This window comes from Sorex fumeus, unplaced genomic scaffold, assembly GCF_029834395.1.
Source record: "Sorex fumeus unplaced genomic scaffold, SorFum_2.1 ptg000265l, whole genome shotgun sequence".
Classification (NCBI taxonomy): domain Eukaryota; kingdom Metazoa; phylum Chordata; class Mammalia; order Eulipotyphla; family Soricidae; genus Sorex; species Sorex fumeus.
In genome coordinates this window covers 27,166,108-27,187,284 of record NW_026606322.1, presented here as the reverse complement: position 1 = coordinate 27,187,284, position 21,177 = coordinate 27,166,108, and the positions used below count along the sequence as shown (strand labels likewise).

The 21,177-nt window shown below is 50.2% G+C and overlaps 1 protein-coding gene across 1 annotated transcript in view; it reads left to right on the top strand.

Moving 5' to 3' along the window:
• MRPS6 (mitochondrial ribosomal protein S6) overlaps nt 1–21,177 on the top strand; it is a 66,286-nt gene that overhangs the window by 28,899 nt on the left and 16,210 nt on the right. The window contains exon 2 of the mRNA XM_056109269.1: nt 19,270–19,409. Coding sequence (XP_055965244.1) covers nt 19,270–19,409 — 140 coding nt within the window. The remainder of the gene's footprint in view (nt 1–19,269; nt 19,410–21,177) is intronic.

The following is a 21,177-nucleotide window of genomic DNA, read 5'->3' as shown; positions in this document are numbered from 1 at the left end:
TGGAGTGGAATGTTCCTGAATGACATTTTCCTTTTGTCGTGCTCTCCTCATGGAAATGGAAAGTAAGCTCTTTGCCCTTGCTCACTTTGGCACCGGCCAATATATGGGATATTCCATGATGCCCTTTCCTGAAATACTCTTGTTTGTATTAGTGCCTTCAAGTTGCCATATGGACCCTGCTAGTTTACAGTCTTCCCTTCCTTGATAGAGAATTCTTATTTGTTACAGTGTCTCTGTTTAAGAGTTTGTTATAGCTAGTATAGGAAACATACGAAAAGTACATTTATATTTACATACTTTATATTTAGGTTCTGGGGAACCAAGTAATTGTTGCAGCTCAAGTGTTATTTATTCATCTGTATGTGTTTCTTTTGTGTCCTTGAGTAAATACCTAAGGTTGCTTAGAAGCCATGAATGTGTGGTGTAGGTTTGGTCGCTGTATGTACGCCCAGGAATGTGATGGCATAATGTCATTCCCCGGGAGACGGAAGGGAAAGGTCTAGAAGCACAGTCAAGCAAATGTCGGAAGCACAGGGCTCACTGGACCACCAACTGTTTGCCTCTGGGATGGTGGGGTGAGGACCCAGTACTGAAGGCCTAGGACAGAGGTTCCATGTGGCCTTCTGACCCAGCTGGTGTTACTCTGATGGCAGATAGGATTTAAAGGTCAGTGCTACCATTTTATTTGGGGGCCACTAGAGAAAAATGGGGATTCTGGGCTCTTGGCTACAATCTGGAATGAAAAATTGGGGAAACACAGTCTTTCGTGGAAGGAGTGGTTTCACAAACATCTGTTTTAACCTGTAGAGCCATTGGAGTTACTTTTAAAAAAAGAATTTTTAAAAAAATTGTTTCATTTTTATAAAGTTGTTCACAAAAATTGATTACATTTAATATTCAAGCACCAATCCCACCACCATTACATACCTTGCCCCACCATGTTTTGAATGTTAAAGAATTTTAATATTAAAATCTTTAGGTAAATTTTGCTTCCCATCAAATAGGACCTGATAAACTTGGAGAATTTTCACATTTTTAACCAGAAGATGCTATTTGCCTTATAATCTTTGTGAAGATTTATATGTAAGAGGCAAAACTACCTTCCTTTTTTCATGTACTTCGTTGCACTTTTCAATAGAGAATTTGATTCAAGTGCTTTGATCAGCAAAAAATTGGGAGGAAAACCTGCCAAGTGAACTACTTTGTTCATCTTGGTTGCTGTAAGGATCTTAAAGTGTTTGTTTTGTTTTGTTTTTGGTGGAGAGAGGGGATAGTCACCTGTCCCATTTAGAAGAAACTTGTGGAATGCATGTGCTGAAGAAGAACTAGATTTTTTGTTTGTTTGCTTTTCTTTCCTGTGTCATTGTGGCATCTTTGTTCCCCGGACTTGTCCCTTTATCAGTTGTCTTGGATCTTGCCCCTACATGAAAAGACAGAACTTTCAGAATGGGGGTGAAGTGACTACCTTTGTTCCTGCCCTGCCTTGCCGGAAAGACTCAGTCCACCATATTAGTAGTGAAACGAGGGTTCCAGCAAGTGTGGTTAAATGGTTAAATGTGACATATTTGAGAAGAGTTAAAATGTGAACCCCTGGAGGGAAAGCTGCTTCCTCCTCAGCAAAAAAAAAAAAAAAAAAAAAAAAGGAAAAAATGCTCAGTACATCCCTGCAGCATAGTTGAGTGATGAAAACCTTGTAAGGGGCCAGGAGCCAGGGACAGGGAAGAAGAGAGGTTTGAGGAACATCTCGGTGAACATTACGATAAAGCAAAACCAATTACAACTCCTTACGCCTATACAGGAGGTATTTTGTACCTTTCAAGTGTTGTTTTCGAGTTTAAAAAGAGTTTGTAAGAAGACTGCTTTGGACTCCAGTCTAGGTGACAGTAGTCCTAGCCGTGTAAATATGTATAATTCGACTCTTCTAATTTTCACTGTGAGAACTCCTGACTTTTGAGTGGCAAACAGATCAACAAGTCTCTTGCTCACGGGCCTCTCTTGTGGGGTTGTGACAACGCAGAAGCTTTATTTTCTTTCCTTTTTTCCAGTAATGGCATCCACATTCGTGTGACGTGATGGTATGGACTCCCTGCCCCCGCTTCCCCGCCCCTGCCCGCGCTGCTTCGGTTTGTCGATTGCCAACAGACTTGGGAGCTAGAGCGGGCACTGGCCTTTCCCTGCTTGGCCACTCCATTTTCCGGTGGCCAGACCTAAGTGGGGCGATCTCGTAGGAGCTGTGCCACGCTTCTCAAGTGCTTCCACCACCCCTCCCCCCCTTTGTTCTTTTCTTGATAAGATGGATATCAAAAATAGTTGCTGTGCAAAAGTTAGTAGTCTTCTTCAAGAAGAAAACCATTCCTTTTCTAATATCCTGTGAAATTGCTTCATTCATTTTATTTTTAAGCCAAATGTCAGCAGAGTACTGCTGCTTTTATCTAGCAGTTTTGATATGTAAGTATTAATGCATTTTTAAAAGATGTCTACATGGAGAAAAAATGTTTCCCACTGTCTTGCCTCTTAATGCTTTGTTTGGATTTTCTGTAAGAGACCAGTCCTGTGCGCTGGGGGTGTGTAGAATGTACACGTGTTAATTTTGTCAGTTACTGCATTGTAGACCAAATGTGATTCTAAATGAAATGTTCCAGTTCTTAGTGAGGTTTATTTGAATTGTGAATTGATTCCCAATGTACCTTAATTGTCCAGAATTTTTAAAGCTCTTTTTTTTTTTTTAAAAAAAAAGGTTTGACTAATTGGGTCCATATCGTTGTACAATGTTTTAGTTGCAAGCAGAAAGTAGAATTTGCTATAAAATCCGGTTATTTCCAGATGGAGAGAAATACCATTTAAACGGTAGCTTTAGAATTGTTAACTATACATGGCAATTCTAACTTGACTATTCTAACCTACTATGTACAATCTTGATTTTTAAAATTGTAGACATGTATGATCTTGGTTTAATGTTTTAAAAAGTGTTACTTTTTATTTTTTTTTTAAAGAGGGGAAAAAAAGAGCAAATATTCTTCAGAGCTCTCAGTTTCCACTCCTGACTGTAAAATACACTGTTCCTTGTGTACTGTGTGTTCCTTCGCCAGCTGCTGCATTTAGCCTTCAAAAGTATTTGGAAACTTAAGATGAATTACACTTCTTGCCGAGTATATTCTTTTCTGTGGTATTTCGTCCTGTAACTGAAGTACAGTAATTATTTTATGGAAATGTTAGCACTTCTGTACCAACTTTGAATAAAACGAAAAATTTACAGTGCTTGACTGAGTATGTTCAGTGCTGTCCTCCCTCCCGACGTGCCCAGGGTCTGCGAGGCCACCTCCCCCATCTCCCCCTCCCCTCCCTCCCTCTCCTCCCTTGCTCAGGAATGAGCTGCCCCCTCCAGGGCCCGATACTTGTCTATCTTTACCCAGTAATCATAACCCTTAGAAATGGACTGGGAATCTGACATGACCTAAGAATTTTAAGACATGGAGGAATATTGAATAAGTAAAAACACCTTGGGCTTTCACTTATGATTTCGAACTAATTACAGGCAAGTGGTAAGAGGGGTGTTAGAAGTGCCTGGGGAACCATCTTCCTCCAGATCAGCCCTTAACATCGGGCCCCATTTTCTTGGGCACCTCTGGCGATCCCTACTCCCCGCCAATCTCCTGCCCCACCCGACCTTCCGAGCAGCAGGGTGCGGGTGTCCCCTCTGCTCCCTAATGCTCCCTAATGATGATTTTTATCAAAGCACAATGTTGTTCTCAAAATTTGGAAGGTAATAGTGGGATAATGTCTGTACTGAAGTCTTGACTCATCACTCATGTGTGTCTGCCCTCCCATATACCAGCTCTTTCACCAGATACCACAGGCCCCTCTTTTACCATATACCAGATAGCCGCTCTTTTACCGGACACCATGTACCAGCTCTTTTTACCAGATACCATGTACTAGTTCTTTTACCATATACTCGTTCATTTACCATAGACCAGCTCTTTTACCAGCTCCTACCAGTTCAGGACTGGATTGCAGCTCGCCAGCTTTTCTCTCGCATGCTATTGACATTGGGATTTTGGAGCCGGTTTGGTGAGGGTCTCCTTTCCTCCCCACCTGGGGCTGTCCCTTTCTGCCCTCCCCACCTGGGGATCAGGTTGATGGCTGTGCACAGGGGGCAGGAAACCAGCACCAAGCACTGTGGCCTCAGCTGAGGATTCACACGGGAGGGCACGGAGCCCCCCTCTTCCTGCTGATGGTGCCCTTCCTGCTCGGGGTGAGGGGGCTGCTCTCCAGCAGGGGCTCCGTTTCTCCCCACCATGTTGCCTTTGGTGCGACACCTCCCCACCCCAATGTTGAAGGATTCCCTGATGACCCTTGTCTGAGTAAGCCACAACTCTCCAGTGATTTGAGGACTCTGTGTGTGTGTGTGTGTGTGTGTGTGTATGCATGCGTGCGCGTGTGTACATGTGTGCGTGCATGCGCGTGTGTGCACATGTGTGTGCATGCGTGTACATGTTTGCATGTGTGCGTATGTGTGTGTTGATTGTGTGTGTGTGTGTGTGTGTGCGCGTGCAGTAAGATGTAGACTCCGTGGCTTCAGTAGGACTCCACTGCCATCATGGCTTGGCTGTGATACCTCCTGTTGTGGGGCTGGCCTGCAGGCTAGTCTGTGTCCTCTGAGACCTGTTTCTGACCTGAGTACTTCCTTTGGCCCTGCAGGGGATTCCAGGCTCATCCAGCCTTTCTTCCCTGCCCTGGTCAGGACCAGGCATTCAGTGGGGAAAGGTCCTTAGGACCTCATGCCTAGAAGGCTGCTCTTCCAGGAGCCCTGGGCATCTGGGCCCTTTGCAGCGGGCAGAGCGGGAAAGCTCTTGGGCCCATTCCTCTGTCCCCACCCCCCACCCTGCTGGTCCTCAGAGCACCTTCTCCCCCGCTCTATGTGCAGCTCGCCCCTCCCCCAGCCGCAAGAAATCTGCCAAACACCTTGACCCCATTTCTTTTCAGCCCGAAAGACTCAATCGATGTGAGAAGGCTTGGTGTGTTTAAAAATGTCTGTCTTCCATGTATCAGCTTGAAAGTTTGAATATAGAGTTCTGGGCTTGATACAGATGTTTTTCCCTTCCTAGTTCCTATTGTCTGTCTTCTGGGGCTTCCTGGTTACTGGTGCCTCGAGGAACGTTTTCTTTGGGGGATGATGATGGTTTGGGCCACAGCAAGATGGGACTAGGGGACCCTTGGGGGGTGCTTTGGGTTCCTGTGTGTGTGCTGAGGCCAGACTGGGGTTGGCCACATGCAGTGGGGGGGGGGGGGGGGGAGGGGCAAGTGCCTCGTCCCTGTCCATGCAGCTTCTGTCCCCTGGGACTGCAGCCCACACGGAGCCCTAGTGGCTGGGTGCCCGCGTCCTCTCAGGACCCCTTTCTGTCTGGCTCTTGGCTCCCCAGCATTCTTCCAGTAGGTCCCACACAGGTGCTCCTGTTTTGCTTTTCTTCATTTTCTCCGTTGCTCTGCCCATCCTTGGAGCATTTGGAAACTCTGCTCCTTACTTCTCATCACAGGCTCCTTCCCGCTGCCCACTCTCCCTGCAGCCTCGTGCCCACTGTCTCCCAAGGGCCGCAGCTGCCCTCGAGGGGGCATAGGAATGAACTCTCTTCGTGTTTTCCAGATTCCTTTTTCTTTTTTCTTTTCTTCCTATCTGTTGCGTCTCTCAGGTTCTCAAAGATGCCAGTTGGGGCCACGGGATGTGTGTGGCTCAGTGAGAGAGCCCCTTCCTCGCGAGGCTCCGGGATCAGTGCTAGTACTGGCCCACGTCCCCATGGTCCCTAGCACTGCGTCTGAGCATGTGATGCCCCGGCACAGTGGCACAGTGACTGACCCAGTCCTCAATGTTGTCCCTGACTCTCCACAGTACAGGGAATCATGGGATCAAAGTAGGAGAAAAACACAAGTGCTTGGTTGGGGGATGGTCGAAGGCGTCACAGGGTCCTTCAGTGTGCTGAGTGGGTGGGCGCGTGTGATCGGGCCCTTCAGGGGTGTCTTAGAGCAGGCTGGTCCCCCGAAAAGTGGACCCGTGTTTGGGGGTTGGTTTGTATCGAATCCCCAGGAGATACACAGTTACAGAGTTGTTCAGTCACCCAAGGGCCCAACAGCTGTCCCTTCACCAGTGTCCATTTTCTGCCACCAGTGGTCCCATTTCGCTCCTGAGTCCTCTATGGCAGACACTTTTTTTTTTAAATTAATTTTATTGAATCACCGTGAGATAGTTATAAGCTTTCATGTTTGGGTTAAAATCACACAATGATCAAACGCCCATCCCTCCACCAGTGCACATTCCCCACCACCAATATCCCCAGTATACCCCCCCCCTTCCCACCCTCCCACTGCCTCCATGGCAGACAATATTCCTCATACTCTCTCTACTTTTGGGCATTATGGTTTGCAGTATAGATACTGAGAGATTATCATGTTTGGTCCTTTATCTGCTTTCTGCACACATCTCCCATTCCGACTGGTTCCTCAAGCCATCATTTTCTTAGTAATCCCTTCTCTATTCCAGTTTATGACAGTCACTTTCATTCTCCCCCCTACTCCCTCTCTCCTCCTATGCTCTGTGGTTTACAATACCAACAGGTTATCAGGTGTAACCCTTTCCCTCCTTCCAGCACTCAGTTCTTGTCCAGAGTAGTCATTTCCCACTCTCTGTCCTCACTGCCCTGCCCCCGGCTCAGGGCAATCTTCCTACCTGCCCTGGTTCCTTCTGTCCGCGGGGATTATTCTCAGATTTTTTTAATTCTGCAAGTGAGTGTGATCATTCTGTGTCTGTTCCCCTCCCTCTGACTCATTTCACTCAGCATGACACGCCATAGCCATCCGTGTATGTGCATATGTCATGACTTCATTTAAAAATTATTATTATTATTATTATTTTGCTTTTTGGGTCACATCCGGTGATGCTCAGGGGTTCCTCCTGGCTCTGCACTCAGAAATTGCTCCTGGCAGTGCTCAGGGGACCCTATGGGATGCTGGGAATTGAACCCGGGTTGGCCACGTGCAGGGCAAATGCCCTACCTGCTGTGCTATTGCTCTGGCCCTTCATTTTGTTTTTGTTTGTTGGTTTCACTGAAGGATACACACTCCAGACCCCAGGCCAGTTAAATGGGATCAGAGCAGAGGACTCTGGGACTGCAGAGAGCGCAGAGGGTGCTGAAGCCTGGCACTGCAGGGCCCAGGAGCACTGGATCCCTGAGCTCTAGGATCTCATCATCAGGTCTGATGCTTGCATAACCCTGGCTGTGGCCTCCAGGCCCCCAGGGCTGTTTGTTTGGAAGCGCCCCGCCGCACCCTTTGTGAGGTACTGACATTCAGTACACGCCATCCTTCCTCCCTGGTGACTCCTGTGACTTCCACGCCAGCTGTTCAGAGACCCACATGTCACATGACACCCCTCCCCCCAAACCATCTAAGCATTCACTTACGCCTTGAGCTTGCCCCCACTTGTAACTTCACCATTCCTGTCCACTTCGGAAGGTACCCGGCCTGGCCAGTGCCCAGTTGTTCTAAGGAATCTCACAGTGTATCACAGAATGGATCAGGGCGGGAGCGATAGCACAGTGGGGATCATTTACCTTGCATGTGGCCGACCTGGGTTCGATCCCCGGCATCCTATAGGGTCCCTTGAGCACTGCCAGGAGTAAGTCCCGAATGCAGAGCAAGGAGGAAGCCCTGAGGATAGCTGGGTGTGACCCAAAAAAGCCAAAAAAAAAAAACAAAAACAAAAAAACCCCACAAAAACCAAAACCAGAATGGATCTTCTTTTTCCCACTTTTTTCTACTTGCTTTTTTTTCTTTCTTCCAAAATTGTATTGCTGTTATCTCCCCTTCTTTGAAAAATTCCTTTGAAATCTTTCTAGTAAGTTTTTGTTGTTGTTGTTTTAGGGGCATACCTGCTCCTATGCCCAGGGCACACTCCTGGTGGGCTCAGGGGACCCTACGGGGTGCCAGGGATTGAACCCGGGTCGGCTGTGTGCCAGGCAAGCTCCCTCCCTGTGCTGTACTATCGCTCCAGCCCCTCTAATAGGTTTTCAGGGGGAGCATCATTGAGAATGAGGAGGCTGGCCGAGAATTGTCCCAGTTGCTGGGAACCCCGCGTGTCTAGTCTTCTAGTGCAGGTTAACATGGCAGAGCTTATGCGCCGTTCTTGCCTAGTTGGAGTTTTCTGTCTGCCTCCTCTTTATGTGCAAAAACTCTTGCTTGCTCTCGTCCGGAAGGGGCCGTGGATTCTTCAGTACAGCGCACGAATCCCTCCTTTTCAAACACTCAGAACTCTGGAAAGTCAGTGTTCGTTGATGGACCACACAACGGCCGCCACGCGTGGGCAAGTGACTGATTTCCTGGGTTTTGTTTGGTGTTTTGTTTTTTTTTGGTTTTGGGGTCACATCCAGCAATGGTGTGTGTGGGGGGGTTACTCCTGGCTCTGCACTCAGGAATCACTCTTGCTAGAGCTCAGGGGAACCTTATTATATGTTGGGACTCAAACCCAGGCTGGCTGTGTCCGTGAGCCAAACACCATACCTGCTATCCTCAGGCTCCAGTGGATTAATTGTTTCTGTTTGTAATAGTCACACTGCATCAAGTTGCCCTGTATAGCAACATGGTGAATTTCTAGTCCTCACCCCTTGGGGAAATAATGGCTGTACTCTTTCAAGCCTCAGGTTAGTTACTGCCTTTTATTTTATTTATTTATTTATTTATTTTTTGGCAGCTGATCGATACATCACCTTGTTTTATGTTTCTCTTGGAAGACATCCTCGTTAATATGTATTGCTGCTCCATAAACAGCCTCTCTGGAGGCAGCTCCCTCCCTCATGCCTCAGTGATGCTTATCTAATCAAGTATTTTATCAGACAGGCACATCCCAGGCTCCAGCTCCGGAATGCCGGCTGGCCGCCACTCCAGTGCACTGGGGCCCTCTCAGAGCTCCAGAACTGCCAAGGGGAAAAATTGCCCGATCACTTCTAGCCTTTTAGGACTCGGTTTCAGGCTCCTGCTTCGCAGCCGAATGCAGGGCAGGTCGTATCTTGCAGCTTTCCACTTAAACGCTTCCATTCACATGCTCGTGTCGGAGTCCCAGAACAGACCCTGTGCGCCCGGGCCTGGGGACCGCCAGCCTCTCATCCGATGAGTCAGGAAGAGCCTTGCGGGGTGCCTGAGTCAGGGAGGGGGCTGCAACCCCGAGGTGGGGCCGTGCTCTCCATCATTCCTCAGTGCTTCCAGGCCCTCGATCTGCCCTGTTCTCCAGAGCCTCGCAGTTCCTCAAGTGCTCCCTCCCCCTCTCGAAGGAAGGCACGCTGGAGTGACCGAGCCAACGCACATATTTGCCGCCCCCCCCCCCCCCCCCCCGTTCTGCACATCAGCAGATCCGACTCTTTCCCAAGCCTTGAAACCGAGATTTATTTTTTAAAATACTGGCCCTTCACCCTGGTCCACCATGCCTTTGGCTAAATCTGTCCCCTGGATTTAGAATGTTCGTGGCCTCTAAAACAGCATCTGTCTAACCCCCGGCTTCCACAGCTCTCTGCCTGATGTCCACTCCCTCCCCAGGTCCCCCGCTGCACTTCCCCGCCCCTGTCATTCTAGCGCCTCCGCCCCACTTCTGCAGGCTGAAGGGATTGAAATATAAAGCCGCGGAGGGGAGCTGAATTGTGGATGAAGGGGAGCAATCAGCAGGACAGGTGGGGCGCTGCGATGTCTACCTGATTCTCAGGCTCCTGATCAGTTTCCTGAGCTCTGGCATTCAGTTCCTCGCTGCCATAGCAACCGGGACTCCTGCCAGTCTCTCCCGCTTTCCCATCTTCTCTCGTGCTTCCGTAAGTGCCTCTGGGAGGGGGTGGGGAGAGGGCAGAGATGGGGAATCTCCCCGTGCACGGTCAGTGGGGCTGTGGGGGCCGATTCAGGACAGCAAGCCCCCGTGACTGCTGCCTTCATTTGGGACTTGCGACCTCTCCAGTCACCTGTGGGAGGGACGCCCTTCTCAAGTAGGGGGGAAAGCGGAACTTTCTTACCGCTTAAATCAGAGTCGGAGGGGAAGTTAATAATAACGGAGTCGCCTTTGTCACCTGCTCTGCAGCTCGTCCTATCTCTTAGGAGGGATGAGAAGCCGGCCAGCATCCTCAGTGATGGTGGTCCTTGCCCTTGTTCACCAAAGCCCGCAACCCTTAGAAAACTGCTAGTGCCTATTCTAGAACTTAAGAACGCTCGGGCCAGTCAAGTCCACAGTAGGTGGGAGAGAAATGTCATCCTGCGTATTCTTTGGGGGGGTCCCAGATAAGTCCATGGTGCTTGAGGAGATGGTCTTAGTGTACAGCTGTGTCCCCTCCCTGTGACACACCCAGGTTACGAGAAGAGGGGGCGACCATGTGTCACACCCGGCGATGCAAAGGGGTTACGCCTGGCTCTGCACTCAGGAATTATTCCTGCTTGGGGGACCATATGGGATGCTGGGACTCGAACCCAGGTCAGCCATGTGCAAGGCAAATACCCTCCCTGCTGTGCTATTGCTCCAGCCCCAGCATCCTTGTTTTTTAAATGTCCCTGTTGAGTTGGTGAGGACAGTGTGTTGGCTCGGCTGCCTGCTACTCGGACAGCTCCCTGTTCTCATTTGCTCCCTGTTCTGCTAACTCGGTGCTGTCTCCACAGCCAGCTCCTTGGCGGAAGGGCATGGCAGGTCCTTATGTTCCTCAGGGGCCGTATGAGAGGGGAAACCGTTTATGGCACTGTGACAGAACTATTCATGGCAGGGTTTCACGCTCACAACCTCCCAACCCCACACCCCCCACCAGGGCTTGTGATTGTCTCTGCCCCCCCCCCCCCCACACACACACCCCATCTGCCCACCATGATAAGGCCAGTTGAGGCATACAATTTTTTTCTTGTCTTTTAATTTTTATTTTTATTGAATCACCGTGAGATAGAGCATTGCAAAGCTGTTCCTGATTCGGTTTCAGTCATACAGTGTACCAATACCCATCCCGCCACCACTGTAAGCACCAGGGTCTCTGGTTTTCTTGTCCCCTCCCCCTCCCCCCTGCAAAACCACCCTCCACCTCAGCCTGTCTCTGTGGCAGGCACCTCTTCTCTCTCTCCTTTTGGGCATTATGGTTTGCAGTACCGATGCTTGAACGGTTATCACGTATGTCCCTTTACCTGCTTTCAACGCTCAGTTCTTGTCCAGGGTGATCATTGCCAACTAGTGTTGTCATAAAGGACCCTCCTCTATCTTAACTGCCTTCCACTCCCCACACCCTTGTGGTAATTTCCAACCATTGTCCACATTCCTAGCCTCGTTTTTCCCTGGTCATGGATGTTAGTTTCATGCTAATATGTGTGTGTGTGTTTGTGTGTGTACATATATGTGTATAATTATATATGTAATATATATATAATTATATATAATTAAATGGGCTGGAGCGATAGCACAGCGATAGGGCTTTTGCCTTGCACGCAGCCAACATGGCCGACCCAAGTTTGATTCCTCCGCCCCTCTCGGAGAGCCCGGCAAGCTACAGAGAGTATCTCGCCAGCACATCAGAGCCTGGCAAGCTACCCGTGATGTATTCGATATGCCAAACACAATAATAACAAGTCTCACGATGGAGACGTTACTGGGCCCGCTCGGGCAAATCGATGAACAACGGGAGGACCGTGACCGTGATATAATTAAATATCCCAGGAATGAGTGCAGTCATTCTATATTCTATGTCTGTCCCTCTCCTTCTGACTCCTTTCACTCAGTATGGTACTCTCCAAGTCCATCCATTTATAGGCAGATTTCACGACCTCATTTTCCCTGACAGCTGGCCACACACATTCTTACACTGATGTCTACCGCTCAGTTGTCCCCTGGAAATGGACAGGCCTCCAACAGCCCGGCCATGTATGAGGGTCTTTGAAGACAAGGAAACCTGTTCTAGACAGGGAAAAGTTGCTTTCAGTCTGTGTGTGCTGGGGGGAGGGAGGGTTGGCTTATTCTGAGCACTGGACCCACGTCTGTCCTACCCCGGGGATCTTTCTGTCCCCTGCCCCCTTCAGGGGTGCTTCCCCTCTGGCAGGAGGCCGTGGTTCTGTCTGGGTCTGCTGGGCCCCGTGGTGTGTCCAGGCCATGTGACCGGCCCGCTCCCACCCCACACGCACTGTCCAGGGCCCAGCCATGCCCTTGGATTCCCCGGGGAACAGCTGGAAACTGCTTGTCTGGAAGGAGACAGCTGCAGAGGAACGTTTCCAGATAAGCCATCCTCACATGCTGGGGGGAAGGCAGCTGGGATGGAGAAGGGACCACCAAGTAAAGGATGCTTGGAGGGCTCGCTCGGGATGGGAGATGCGTGCTGAGAGTAGACTATGAACCGAACATGATGGCCACTGAGTACCCATGTTTCAAACCTTAACACCCAAAAGGAGAGAGAGAGAGAGAGAATGACGAAATGTGCCTGCCACAGAGGCGGGGGTGGGGGGCATGGTTGGGGGGGCAGGAGGGATCCTGGGAACATTGATGGTGGAGAATGGGCACTGGTGGAGGGGTGGATGGGTACCCGATCATTGTATGACTGAAACATAATCATCGAAGTTTGTAAGTCTGTAACTACACTTCACGGTGATTCATTAAAAATAAAAATGGAGGAATGTTTCCAGATAAATACTCTGCCCAGCCGTAAGAAATGGCCCTGGTGTGACTGTTCTGGAACCTTCTGGGTGGCAGTGGGACCAAGGGCTTGCCTGTGTTTCAGCTCCCTCCAACTGCCTCGGATACATTATAATGTATATAACGTACGTAACTGGTGACGGTTATCATGTTTATAATTAATACATTATATTGGTGGCCTTCTCTGCTGCCTTCCTCCTCTTCCCCACTTATATTTGGTGGGGAGGCTTCCCTAGCGGTGCCTGGAGCCCTCGGGAACAAGTCCTGGGGACCCAATACTCAGCCTGATGGTTTGGTACCCAGCAGTGCTCAGGTGGCTGCTCCATGCTGAGGAATCGAACTCGGGGCTCCACACAGGGAAGGCCTGGCCTCCGCCACCTGAACTACCTACTGGACCCCTCCCCCACTGAAATCTGTTTAAGACTGTTCGGCGGTTACTCCGTGTTTGGTTTTTTGGGTTTGGGGCTTGGGGCCACACCAGGCAGTGCTCAGAGATTACTCCTGCCTGTTCACTCAGGAATCGCCCCTGATGGGGCCTGGGGGACCATATGGGGTGCTGGGGATTGAACCCGGATTGACCTCGTGTGAGACAAGCACCCTACCCACTGTACTATTTCTCCATCCTTACTTGTTACAGATAACCTGTTAAATGTTTCGTAGATAAATTCATAGCGCAGTTATGTACGCCAATATGTTTTTTCTTTGACCTCAAAAACCTTCAAGACCGGGCCTGAGTGGTAGTACAGCAGGTAGGATACTTGCCTTACGCCCTATATGGTCCCCGGAGCCCACCACCAGAAGTGATCCCTGAGCACAGAGCTAGGAGTAATCCCTGAGCACTTCCAGGTGTAACCCAAAAGTTTAACCCAAACCTTCAAAAGTAACTTTCCACAAATTCCTTAGTGCATAGGTTGTAGTCTAATTGGTGAGTAATCCCATTCAAAAAAATATTTGTAGCTTTACTTTTTTTCTTTTTTCTTTTCTTTTAAAGACAGTCCAGGCATGATTTAGATGATATTATAATTTTTTAAATAGCTTCTGGGTTTTATCATTTTCCAGTCCTTCGTTGCTTGGAGTATTGTGAATTGTGGGCCAAAGGGTTTTTTGATTTTGGCTCATGAAAACTGCAGTGAGTCATTTCCCACTGAATGAATTTTCTTGGTGGAGTTTGAAACCCAGCCCAGGTGTGGCCGGGTGCAGGCCTTGCAGGTGGAGGTTATCTGTGCCTGCCTCCCAGGTCTGCCTGGCTGCGCGCCCTCAGGGGACACACACAGTATCTAGCCAAACACCTGCAGACTCTCGTTTCTTGTGTAGGGGGCCCCCACACCTGCAGGGGTCACTCCTGGGACCAGAGGGGTTGCTGAAGATTGAACCTGGTTCAGCCATGTGCAAAGCCAGTGCCCCACCCACTGGTCTAGTGCTCCAGGCATGAGGACTTTCAAGGCAGAATTTCCAGGGACACTCACTCTCTCTGGAATGTTCCTGGAAATTTATTTATTTATTTTGCCTTTTGGGTCACACCCTGCAATGCTCAGGATTGTTAAGTCCTGGCTCTGCATTCAGGAATTACCCCTGGCCGTGCTCAGAGGACCATATGGGATGCTGGGGCTCAAACGCATGTGGGCCGCGTGCAAGGCAAACGCCCTGCCAGCTGTACTATCGCTTCGACCCTGTTCTGGAAATTTTAAAAACAAAGTTTTCTTTCATTTTCTTTTTATTTTCTTTTTGGTTTTTGGGCCATACCCAGGGTACTGCAGGGCTGCTCCCCATTCTGTGGCTTAGGGGTTCAGTCCTAGTGGTGCTCAGGGGTTAGACTGCTTGTGTTTCAAAACCCATGCTCAGCCGTTGAGCCATCTTTCCGTGGAGCCCGAAGGGTCCAGAAAGGAGATTATACCTTGAGGTCAAAATGTAGCCAAGATTTTTTAAAAGTTGTGGTTTTTTTTTTTTCCGAAGAAGTATTTCTATTTTCTCAGGTTTGGACCTTTCTTGGTTGGGTGGCAACTTAAAGGCAGGGAAGGCCCCCGTGTGGCAGACGACGCTCCCTTGTGTGAATTGCTCAGGTGGGGTGGCTCATGCATCCTGGACTCTGGGGGTAGGTTTGTTGACAAAGCCCTCTTCTGGGATGAAGCTACCTGTGGTTAGATCAGACCTTCATCAGTGATCCTAGATTCTTAGTCTCGGTAACCTTAATGAGAAGGCATGGTGAAAGGGAATTCAGGAGAGGGAATTAATTGAGGGGGGCCAGGATGTGGTGTTCTAATAAGAGTTGTATTCCCTTTATATGTCCCACCTCTTTGCTCCCTGGGTTGGAAACTTGGCCCTTCAGCATCTCCACACCATCAGTTTTCAAAAGGGGCCTGACAAGGGCCAGAGCGATAGTACAACGGGGAGGGCGTTGGCCTTGCACGCAGCTAACCTGGCCTCGATCCCCGGCACCCTGTAGAGTCCCCCAAGCACTGCCAGGAGCGATTCCTGAGCACAGAGCCCAGGAGTAAGCTCTGCACTTCATCAGGTGTGACCCCAAAAGGGAAAGAAGGAAAGCAGGGGGAGGGGGCCGTGACAGGCGTGAGCTTCACAGGGACCCTCCCTGGGGCTCTGGGTGCAGACGGCAGTGGCAGGCTCGCCCTCGTGCCCGTGTGCTTCCAAAGCAAGAGCGAGTTCCTGCTGAGACGCGAGCTGCAGGAGCAGCTCTGGAGGCGAGTGCGAGAGTGGGTTCTCCTGAGTGTCGTGTGAAAGCCCACAAGATGAGGAAGGGTAAGACGAAAGAGTTTACCGTTAAGGAGACGGGCGAGGTCCCGCCCCAGCATACAGACCTCTCCTTTCGCCTGCGTACGTCCAGCAATGCCCCGTCCCCTGTACCATTTCCTGACCCTGCCCCCGCTTGCCCGTGTGTGTGTGTGTGTGTGTGTGTGTGTGTGTGTCTGTGTCTGTGTCTGTGTGTGTGTATATGTGTGTGTGTATGGGGAGTTACTCAATTCAAGGAGAATTGAGCTCATTCTGCAATCTCTCTTTCCTGGTGTGTGTGTGTGTGTGTGTGTGTGTGTGTGTGTGTGTGTGTAGGGGAAGTTACTGATGTGCGGTGAAGGAGGAGAATTGAGCTCATTCTGCAGTATCTCTTTCCCAGTTCCCACTCATTCCTGGGTGCTTTCAGTTCCTTTTTTATTTTTTAACACCCCCCCCCCCCCCATGTGAACCTTCCAAGCCCCTCCTTCTCAGTGCTCCCCCCTTTCCCACTTCCCCCCAGTCTGAGCCTTGGCAGAACAGTGTCACCCACACTTGGGAGGCTGGGGAAAGTGAGGGGGGGACGCTGCTCTCTGAGGGCCCGCACACCCCCTCGCAGATGAGCTGGAGCGAGGGCAACGCTGCAGGGCCGCGCCATCCTGAGCTGCGGGCGGCGGGGCTCTCTGCGCCTTGTGGACCATATGTTTTTACAACTCGAGTAGCTGAGGGAGTGAGAAGAGCCGCCCTCCTGGCCCCCGCCCGCCCCGATCACACACGTGCTGATTCCAGGACTTTGTATTTCGGGTTTTCGCACAGGAGGCTGAGGCCCAGGTTGGCAGCCTGCGTCATGGGCAGGATCCGGGCCTAGTGGATGGAGGGGAACTTTGGGGAATCGCCAAGGAGTCCGCACCCATGTGCCATAGGTCTTTTTTTTTTTTTTTTTTTTTGCTTTTTGGGTCACACCCAGCAATGCTCAGGACTTGCTCCTGGCTTTGCACTCAAGAATCACTCCTGGCAGTGCTCAGGGGACCATATGGGATGCTGGGGATCGAACCCTGGCCTGCCACATGCAAGGCAAATGCCCTACCCGCTGTGCTATCTCTTCAGCCCCATGCCATAGGTCTTTGTCTCTATATGCCTGCCTGCATGGTGACCCAGCTTGGACTGAGGGGCGGGGATGACCTACTGCCTGGAACTCGGGACCCCCGATGTAGCGTCTCCCACGAGGTAGCTGTAGGAAACATGGATGGAGGCCTTGCCAACACTCCCTGGCCAGTTACTGTGTGGGGCAGAGAGCTCGCCTGAGAGTAAATAATTTAGGCTGTGCTGGCCAAACCATCTCTGCCGTCATCACAGATGCACTGTGAGCATGGGAGCAGCCGTCCACGCTGTATCAGTGCGTGGGCTGGTGGTATGCCGGTCAGACTTGATGCGTGACAGAGCTCGAGCTAGATGGAGCCTCTGGGGGGTTCCTTGGTTTAGGGGGATGAAGTAAGGTCTGTGGGACAAGCCATGTTCCCCGAATAAACAGGACAGAGTCTGTCCACCTCTGCCTCTTCTTGTTAAGTCGTCGGGTCATCTGAAATTATGGTGAAATAAATAAGGCCCTTGAAGCCGTCTGCAGTTTGACCCTGACATACCAAAGTTAAACAAAATGTGCTTTGATAATTTCCTAAGTTGCATTCTTGTTAGGTAGCTTTCCCCTTTTTTGGATAGAAGAAAACCTTTTCTTTCACAAGGCTCTTCGTTCAGGAGAGGGTGCTGTGTGTTCCAGACCATAAACACTCTCCTTGGAATTTAAACAAGACAAAGAGGTATTGAGAGATTGTCCTTTTTCTTATCTGGGAAAAACAGATTAAAATTTATGACCTGAGTAGATAATCGGGAGTCTGCAAACAGTATCCATTCTTCACTTGCACAAACTGTTCGTCTACCATATCATAAGTTAATTGATGCAGCGTCAGGTTAAGAAAGGGCCATTTTGGTGAAATGAAATATTACTCTGCTGGTAGCAAGGAGCGTTCTGTAGAAATGTGGAGATGACTGTGAATGGAGGAAACGTGACAGAAACTGACTCCACGTTGACTGGAGCTATAGACAAATCGTCCAGGGCTCGATGATCTTTTTACTGAGTTGGGGTGAAAGGAAGGAGTTCCGACTCCTGTTTTTATTGTTTTTCAGAAAATTTCTGTGTAATTACAAGGTCAGTTAAATATATAAACAGTTTCCAGTTAAGAAAGTTTTAAAATCCCCAGTGGGCTACAGTGTGCAATGGAAAATAATAAACATTTTTCTTTCTTTTGGGGGGCCGTGGGTTGAGCCCCACATGACAGTGCTCAGGACGTACTCCTGGCTCTGTGCTTGGGGATCACTCCCAGATGAGCTGGGGATGCTGGGGATTGAACCTGGGACCATGAGGTGTAAGGCAAACACCCTATCCGCTATAATGTTGCTGAACATTGAAATTTGTAAATCTTTCTGAAGGCAGTGGCTAAGGCAGTGGCTAAGGACCATCCCTCGGTGCTGAGGGGTGCTGAGGGGAGACCAGCAGGCAGGAGGCTGAGGAGGAGGCGCTGTCCCTGACATCTGAATTGGGGGTGGGGGCTCCAGGCTGGCAGCAGGGCTCCCCCCTGTGCCACAGCATCCTCAGACGCTGCTTCATCCCTGCCACACCCCACTCCTGAGGCCTGTGTCTTGGGGTGGACTTCCCTTCCGACCCTTGAGCTCTCTGCAGTCCTTCTAGCCCGTCCTACCACACTTTTCAATTTTTATTTTATTATTATTATTATTATTTTTTTGTAATTTAGTCACCATGAAATTACAAAGTGATTGCTCACGGTTAGGCATGTAATGGTTCGACACCACACTCCCCCCACCCCCCAAATGCCTCCCACCTACCAGTTTGCCTCCATGAGAGAAATTTTTTTTTTTCATGAGGTTTTGTGCTGGGGCCGGAGTGATAGCACAGCAGGCACACGGCACTTGCCTAGCATCCGACTTCAGTCCCCAGCACCCCGTCTGTTCCCTTGAGCCCACCAGGAGTGATCCTTCTGCTCAGAGCCAGGAGTAAGCCCTGAGCGTTGCTGGGTATGGCCCCAACCACCCTGCACCCTCCAAATTAAAAATTTTGCACTGTGGTTTACACTACCGTTGCTGAGGGGATTTTATCCATCACACGTTACCACCTTCCACCTTCCCGCACCATCTTCTCATCCCGGTTGAATCCTCCTTCATCATAGAAGTCACCTTCCTTCCCCCCCCCCGCCCCCATCCCATTCCCCTATCAGCCTATACCTGTCCTATTCTCCAGCCTCCTCAAGTGGCGTGTTTCTTACTGAATACCGGTTCTCATGTTCCTTGTTTCCATTGTCTTTGGGTATTTATTATTCCACCATTACATTTCTCTCTATCTTGCATATGAGAGAGATTATTTTGTGTTGGTCTCTCTCCCTCTGACCAGCCTTCACTTAGCACGATACTCTTCAGGTCCCTTCCTGTCGCAGCAAATCTCATGACTCTTTCCTTTCTCACGACCGAGTAATATTCCATGGTGTGCCTGTGCCAGAGTTTCTTTATCTAGCCACCGACGCTCGGACACTCAGGTTGCTTTCAGCCTTTGGCTCTTGTGTATGGCGCTGTAGGGACCGTGGCTGTGCAGATGTCTCTTCTCCATTTTAATTTTTGAGCCCTTCCACCCCCATGACACTCCTTCCCTGACCTTCTCTGCCCATGGAGCTGTTAGGATCGGGACCAGATCATCGGGCAGTGATCTCTTTGGGTTTTGTTGATCCTAATGTGGTATCTCTCTCTTTTTTTTTCTCTCTCTCTCTCTCTCTCCCCCCCTTTTAAAAATGAAAACAAACCACGGAAACCAGCCGGAGACGGCCGCTGCCCTGAAGCGCACGCTGGAAGCCCTGCTGGACCGGGGGGCCATCGTGCGGGCCCTGGAGAACCTGGGCGAGCGCGCGCTCCCTTACAAGATGCGCGCCCACAGCCAGCGGCACAGCCGGGGAGGGTAAGTGGCTGGTGACCCCTTTGCGAGAAAGGCCCTTTTCTTTTTTATTATTGAATCACCCTCAGATACAGTTATGAAGCTTTGATGTTTGAGTTTTAGTCATACAGTTATCAAACACCCATCCCTCCACCAGTGCACATTCTCCACCTCCAATGTCCTCAGTATACTCCCCCTTTCCAACCCTTCCCCTGCCTCCATGGCAAACAATTTCCCCCACACTCTCTCTCTACTTCTGGGCATTCTGGTTTGCGATACAGATACTGAGAGATTATCACGTCTGGTCCTTTATCTACTCTCAGCACACATCTCCCATCCCGAGCGACCCCTCCAACCCTCATTGACTTAGTGATCCCTTCTCTATTCCAGCTGCCTTCTCCCCCAGCTCATGAGGCAGGCTTCCAACTATGGAGCAATCTACCTGTCCCGTGTATCTACTATCCTTAGGTGTCAGGCTGATGTTATGTTGTTTTATACTTCACAAATGAGTGCAGTCCTTCTGTGTCTGTCCCTCTCTTTCTGATTCATTTCACTTAGCATGATACTCTCCATGACCATCCACTATGTGTCGGGGTGGACTTCCCTTCCAACCCTTGAGCTCTCTGCGGTTCTTCTGCCCTGTCCTATCACACTTCAGTTTTTTTTTTTTTTTTTTTTTTTTTAATAAGCAAAGAGCAAGGCCCTTTTTGCGCAGCCTTTTGAAGGCCCCGTCTGCCCTGGAGAATGACTGTCATTGCACATCCGGGATGTGCCTGGTGGAATCCAACACCAACCTTGAGCCGGTCCAGCCCATGCAGCCATGGTCCCAGGGTGCAGACGGCAGGTAAGCAGGCGGGGAGCGCCGGGCTTCCGAGCTGCTGAAGTGTGGGCGACTTTTCTCTGGTCCCGGGGCCTGTCCTGGCCGTCGTGCGGGCCCCTTCCTCACTGTGGCCCTTGGGAATAACAGTTTCCTGCTGCAGCCAGAATGGACCAATAGCCAAAGTCCGTCATACATGAGGAAAAGGCCTTCCCGTTCCACACAGTGAACACAAGTTCGTTTTGTGGTTTTTTATTTTTTTATGTTTTTTGCTTTTTGTCATACCCGGCAATGCTCAGGGGTTACTTCTGGCTCATGCACTCAGGAATTACTCCTGGTGGTGCTTGGGGGACCATATAAGATGCCAGGGATTGAACCCAGGTTGGTCGTGTGCAAGGCAAATGCCCTCTCTGCTATACTATCACTCCAACCCCCCACTATTTCATTTCGGTTTGTAATGTGCTTCTGCACCCCGCCCTACCCCCCCCCCCACCTCAATGGTACGCAGCCAGTTTCTCATTATGGTCACCAAGGGTTTTGCCGGGTAGCAGCACCGCACCTTCTATTAATCCTGGGGAGGCCAGTTTGTTGGTAGGTTCCAAGCTTCTGCCATCCCGAACGGCACCTCTGTCAGACCCGGGTTTCCAGCTGGAAGGAAGAACCTTCCCGTGTCACTGTGTTTCCAGGGAGCAGGCGATAGGGACTGAGACCAGTGTCAGCCTGGTGGGGAAAGTTCCCGGGCCCAGCCTCCCTCTCCCCGCTTGCCCGCCCCCCAGACCCCTGTCCTTTCTCTTCTCTGATTGCAGCGCCTGGGATGCTGGTCTCAGGACATGGCTCTCCACCCAGCCCCCACCAGTTATGGGCCCAGGAAGACCCTGAGAATGACAGGGCTCTGGACAGCAGGGCTGGCGTCCAGCTGCAGCTGGGGGCTCTGTGGACGGGCACACTACAACTGTGTCTCTGGACAGGTGCCTG